The sequence below is a fragment of the Antedon mediterranea genome, chromosome 8 (assembly GCF_964355755.1).
Source record: "Antedon mediterranea chromosome 8, ecAntMedi1.1, whole genome shotgun sequence".
Taxonomy (NCBI): Eukaryota; Metazoa; Echinodermata; class Crinoidea; order Comatulida; family Antedonidae; genus Antedon; species Antedon mediterranea.
The window spans coordinates 13,692,293-13,698,292 of NC_092677.1; the positions used below are offsets into that span (position 1 = coordinate 13,692,293).

The 6,000-nt window shown below is 33.2% G+C and overlaps 1 protein-coding gene across 2 annotated transcripts; it reads right to left on the reverse strand.

Annotated features, from left to right (window-relative positions):
- Positions 1-874: 874 nt before the first annotated feature.
- LOC140056472 (uncharacterized) lies at positions 875-5,031 on the reverse strand. Of its 2 annotated transcripts, none has more exons than XM_072101843.1 (2): positions 4,946-5,031; positions 875-2,953 (listed from the first exon to the last, which is right to left on the reverse strand). In XM_072101843.1, the coding sequence occupies exon 2, from the start codon at positions 2,931-2,933 to the stop codon at positions 2,103-2,105; it is 831 nt and encodes a 276-aa protein (XP_071957944.1). In that variant the 5' UTR covers positions 2,934-2,953; positions 4,946-5,031; the 3' UTR covers positions 875-2,102. The 2 variants fall into 2 exon arrangements, with proteins under 2 accessions (XP_071957944.1, XP_071957945.1); XM_072101844.1 differs by having other exon boundaries at positions 875-2,948; positions 4,946-5,030.
- Positions 5,032-6,000: the final 969 nt, after the last annotated feature.

The following is a 6,000-nucleotide window of genomic DNA, read 5'->3' on the forward strand; positions in this document are numbered from 1 at the left end:
GATTGCCATTCTAGTTCACCATAAAAGGCTTCTTGCAACATTATAATGGTATTTTCAAAAGATATTTAGCCATTTGATATTGTATATATTTTAAATTTTTCGAATAGACGTGTTGCTTTCACAAACCAATTACTGCATGCATACAGTAGTACGTCATACTTGGTATTCCAATACATTTCCAAGGTATATTATTTTATTCAGTTTGTCTGATTGCATTTATGTGCCAACGATTAATTAAAAAACTGTATTGTTTCTGATCATTATATCTTTTACGTGCAGAGTGGTGTGCACTTATATTTGTTTTTATATGACTAAGGCTATATGTCTACACTATCACAAACTAGGTCGCCAAAAAAAGTGTGATGTGCCCAAATATTGTAGCGCTATGCCCAAATATGGTAGTGATATGATATCATCATGTTCATATATGGGCACATCACATTTTGTTGTCACATAAAGTTTGATAGTGTAGACCGGGCTTAAAGGCTTTGGTTTTATCATGAATTTATATAGGGCTTTATATTCTTATTTGTGCCCAGTATGTTTAGCTATCTGGTTAGGCTATACGACGTCACCACAAAATCATCACTATTGCAAGCAGGAGCTAAGAGGACGGTTTATATCATAGCACACTAGCGGCATGAGATATTGTACGTGATCTCAGATTTATATAGGCCTAGTCCTTCAATTTCATTTATCCATGGGTACAAAATCAATAGCATCAGGCTACTATTTCAAATTGGTCAGGATTTCGCACAGCCCATTCGGAATCCAATATTCGTACGTTCTAAAGTTCAAGTCAGACACATAAAACGACGTCCTCCTCCGTAAATGTCGGTCATGATCATCAGTTCGAAACGTATGGTTGGTTATGGTTTACATTTATTAAAACTTATATCAAATTAATTGTATCAAATAACATTATCTAGTAATAATCAACGCATCTATGCATGTGTGTGCGTGTCTGGTAAACGTATACAAACAGCCTGTATGTATAAGATAAATATGAATAATGTAAAGACAATAAATGCATATAGGCCTATACTTAATTATTGCCTGAACAAAATATAATGTAGGTCTAATTAATATTAAAGGATGATTGTCGGTTACATAATGGAAGAAGACAATTTATTTTGCTATGTATTATAAAAAGTCTGCAAACAGTTTTTATTAACCAATGTAACCTTACACATCATCTAAGTTATCATCACAATAATACTGATGTTACGTTGTATAATGTTGAAGAACTCTAACTACAGTATAGCACCGTTTTACGAACCAGTCTACGAAATGAGCATTGCTCAACTGTCTAAAAACAACAAGAAGAAGTTATTCGATTATGTACATTAATTGACGTTCTGATTTGTTATACAAATAGTTATTGCATATAATCTAATTTGTGAGATATGAACAAAGACATCATTAACCATCCGATTAATCCCACTATCCTAATTTGTACGAATCATTTAACATTCTCTAATTAAAACACGTATTGCACTGTATATGAGTCACACATTTAATATACAGGCGTTTATTATTGCTTAATACAAATATAATATCAAAGAAAGGCGAATCTGTTTTTGAGCAAATCGAACATGATTAGATTGCAAATTCTTTAGCAGTAGTAGAATAATATAAACACCACATTAACGCATGCGTATCATATTTCCGCAAATGTTCGTAAACATTTTTCTTTTTGTCGCTCTCTTATCTGCCATTAAAAAAATTTATGATAAATAAATAAATGATAACAATATTACCACAATAAGTGTATTACCAAAAGGGCGATATTCAATGTTCAACGCCTATAAATACTTTTCATGTAATAGGTAGGTAGGAAAATCATGAATTATTTATCATTTATTTATGATAACATGAATGCTTTAAAAAAAATACCACTGTCTCCTTCTACAACTTACAAATATTACGCAAATTTTCTTGTACCTATTAACATCATCGGATCTATCAATTAAAATCACACCGTGCCTAGTGTAGCCTACAAAAGTCTACCATAAATCAAAAACAACAACAAAACAAAACTTTGGCAGTATTTCCTATTACTTAATTATGTTGTCCATTTCTGTTACTAATGAAAAATTGAATTAGTTGCTAACTGTTGTACGCTTTTCGTACAACTTATCATAAAATGGTTGTGAAATGTTAACATATTCTTGCACTATTTCTGGCAAATCTTCAAATTTTGGAAGTGGTTTGACAGACCCAGCCACGAATCCACCAGCGCTTAGACTGTTTCCATGAAAACCAATCATTTTATCTATGTTAAGGTAATCGTCGTCAGCATTCCATTGAACTGGCTGCTCAAGACCCCAGCTTAACATTTGCTCTGAAAACTCCAAACCAACCTCGTCACAGAGTATCTTCAGAATGCCTTTCGGGTTTTCAAGGAGATCATCCGTATCCAAAACGAGTGGTTCCTTTCCAGTTTTATCTACAACATAATTGTAGAGCTCATGGAGTTCTTGAAAACCAAGACGAGGAGTAAAATATGTTTTAAAAATGTCGACACCCAATTCAGGGTTAAAATTTTTCCAAACACGATACATTGACAGGTACGTCCTGATTGGATGACGTATGAGAAACGTATGTTGGTAGCCATCGGGTATTAAGTCATAGTTGCCGTTGAGATTAAAAGCAAAATCTTTGGCAAAAATAACTTTCTTACCCTCAAATTTCATTTCCATCTTTTCTTTAGTCGCTTGAAATGACAGGTCTTTTCTCATTGGTAGTTCAACTGTTAGATACCGCCGAAAGCGTTCGGGTCCGAGAAAAGCCGATGTTGTGAATGGTTCGTAGATAAGTTCGACATCGGGCACACACTCCATGCTTCGCATTAAGGCGGTTGTGAGAGAACGCGGCTGACTCCAAGCAATGAAGCGTATTTGTTTTAGCTTATCTCTACTTTCAGAACTCATCTTGCGAGTTTTCAGCTACTCTAAAAAAAAACAATAAAAAAACGATAAAATCACAGTAACTTGTAGGCTAGACTTGTCTTAAGTCTGTAGTTATTTTATTTGTTATTTAGTCCACAGTCGGCGTTTCGATTTTTGTCTTGAAACTTTTTTTCTTATTCAAGCTCAAGTATTAGGCCTACACATATGCAACATCTACGTGTCTTTATCCGGTGATACTTTTACCATTATACCAACACAGTACCTCTTCAATTTCATTCGCTCAATCGTGAACCAAATAAACTGTAGTTTGGCGATGATGATGTACTGCATTCTTCAACATGCACAGCACGGTGTGCTATCTACATTCCCAGTTTGAACACACGGATAGCGAATGGGATTCGAACCGTGGACAAAAAGAAACCGTATACGGTTCAGCGTACAAAACAGTGACTACCACAAAATGAGTGATAGATGTGTTAGTGCGCAATCAATAATAATCAATTTACAGTTTAATCATCATTATTAGTTTATCCAGAGAGTTGTATTTAAGAGTTAAACGAATTAAGAGTAGCACACATTATCGTAGCAGTCAAAAGGAGATTAAACTAAACCCTTGAAATGGTCTCTCATTGGCAGTAGTAAAACTTGGCTTTAACACTATTTTTGAATTGATAATATTTCAATTATTAATTCCAATAAAATATTCCTCTTGTATTTATGTAGGCCTAAGCTGTGGAAACCCAGTGGTGCAATAAGGCTGTCTCAGAGCGGAAAGTGATAAGTGATGGAAAACATTTTGTTCACTTCATGGTTTTAGAAGTGAACATTTCCACACTACATATATCCATTACTTAAATATTGTATTATTTTAGTATCATGTAATATTATAATAATGCGTGCCCACGAAATCCCTCGGGTATCGTTCATGCAATAATTATGCAATCAACATAAATTCGACGGTTGTTCCGCTTGATACAACACAGAAAAAACAAAATGACAGAGAATCGCAAGCCTATAATATATTAACATAATATATTCGTAAAGAGCGCATATAGATTTGACAAAAAAATCAAAGTGGGAAGGTTTTCATTTTAAAAACATTATAGCTGACATTTTTTCACAGGATGTTTTCCAGTTATATCTCCATGAGAAGCATACTGATGCCTACATGTAATTTCTATTTTAAGGAAATTAAAATGTATAGTCTTTTTATAATACCTGATACGGCGTATGTTTGTTATCATTAAGTAAAATTATATTATGTCCAGCTAGACGATCGGTGCCTCAATAGGCCTACTATTAATGTAAACCATGTAATGGAGTTCCCTCGTAGTAGGCCTAATGCAATCTCTCATAATAAAGTATAAGTGTACCACAGTAAGCGGATCACGCTGTGAATAACACTTAATAATAATGATATATTATAATCCATTCTGAATTCACCACACCATCTGAATGATTCTGACATTGACAAACAACATTTTATATTTTATTGTTAATGATAATGTGCTGTAGAAAATGTATGTATAACAAGAGAAAATGTGAAGATGTAAACAAATGAACAAAAAGGGTATGTAAACAGATGATGAAAACAAACACTGTTAATATAATAATATGTATAGTGTATTGAAATGAAAATGTGATTAGTAAAGTATGGAAATAAAAGTGCGATGAACCCACATAAAGATAAAAAAACAACATTTTATATTGATAATAATTAATATTTAAACATGAAATATTACTAGACGCCGGTCTAATTTTTAACATTCTGTGAAGGTATAGGCCTACGTACGGAGCATTTAAACTTCCTCAAATTCAAACAACGCTTTTAAATGATCTTTCTGTAAAAACAATAATGACCCAGAATCTCCCACATGGAGGGCTCACGGTTTGTATTCATACGAGTGTATCATATATTATGATAGGCATCATTAACATACCACTCCAAATATTATATCTGACAGAATTGTACACTGGTTGGTCACACGTTTACAACATTCAATATTAACAAAATAAAAACATACAATACCTACCCCTTTTCTTTCAGAGAGTTACAAAGAAGCTGTGTTTTGTGTGAATCTGTGTTCAAATTATAAGGAATCTGCTTATCGTATTGGCGATGAACAGAAAGATTGATCATTCATTCACAGTTTAAAGATCTACCCACTGGACTGTACCATTAAACAGCAGGTATAGTTCAGTAAACAACTGATAATGTGAATGCCCGCTATTATTATTAATAAAAACTTATTTATAATTAAACATTTGCTTATAAAACTTAAACTAAATTAGCATGAAATACTGAAAACTAAATGTACATATACATAGCTAATTAAAATGTAAACGTCACTAATACTTACAGTAAATTGTTACGCCCAAACTCACCACGTCACACTAACTAAGGTCAAGTTCATATTGGTAGCCAAATATGGAAGGCCAACATAGTCAAATCGTATAGAATGTGACAGTTCGTTTCGGAAGCCTCTATCTCATAGGTAAACCGTAATGTTTCATATGATAATGGAGGTATAAAATGTATACCTCCGTGCTGATAAGTTATGTATGGCACGCCACATACTGGTATATATCTAGCATATTATACCACTGTGGAGAGTAGGACATAGGCCTACTGTAGGATATAATACAGAACGGTAGCATACGGTTTCAATAAAGACAAAATGTAGGCCTTTGGATTTGTTGTGCTTATAAAAAAAATCCAGTAACGTTTTGGTTTTTTTAAACTATTTTCACTAAAACATTTAAACAATACAAAAATAATAAGGCTTCTAGTGGTTTTTTTCTTTTTTTTTTCTTCTGATATTGATATATTTAAAAATAGTAAAACCATTTACCAATTTATGAGAACGTAAATATTGGGTTTACTCAATAAGTAGACAGTATAATACGGGTCTTTCGGTTTATCTAAATACTACAAATTGTCGTTAGGCCTATGTGTCGCTCGATTGTGTTTCTTTATAGAGTGACAATTGTTTGTTTAGTTGCGACCTTTTCAGTTTACATGCTCCTTCTCGTAAAACTGGAGTCAAGTCCACTTTTTATGTTCCGTTTACTAGAGTAAATGTCTGGA

Excerpts from the sequence above, each read along its gene's own strand:
- LOC140056472 (XM_072101843.1), bottom strand. The coding sequence starts at position 2,933 with ATGAGTTCTGAAAGTAGAGATAAGCTAAAACAAATACGCTTCATTGCT.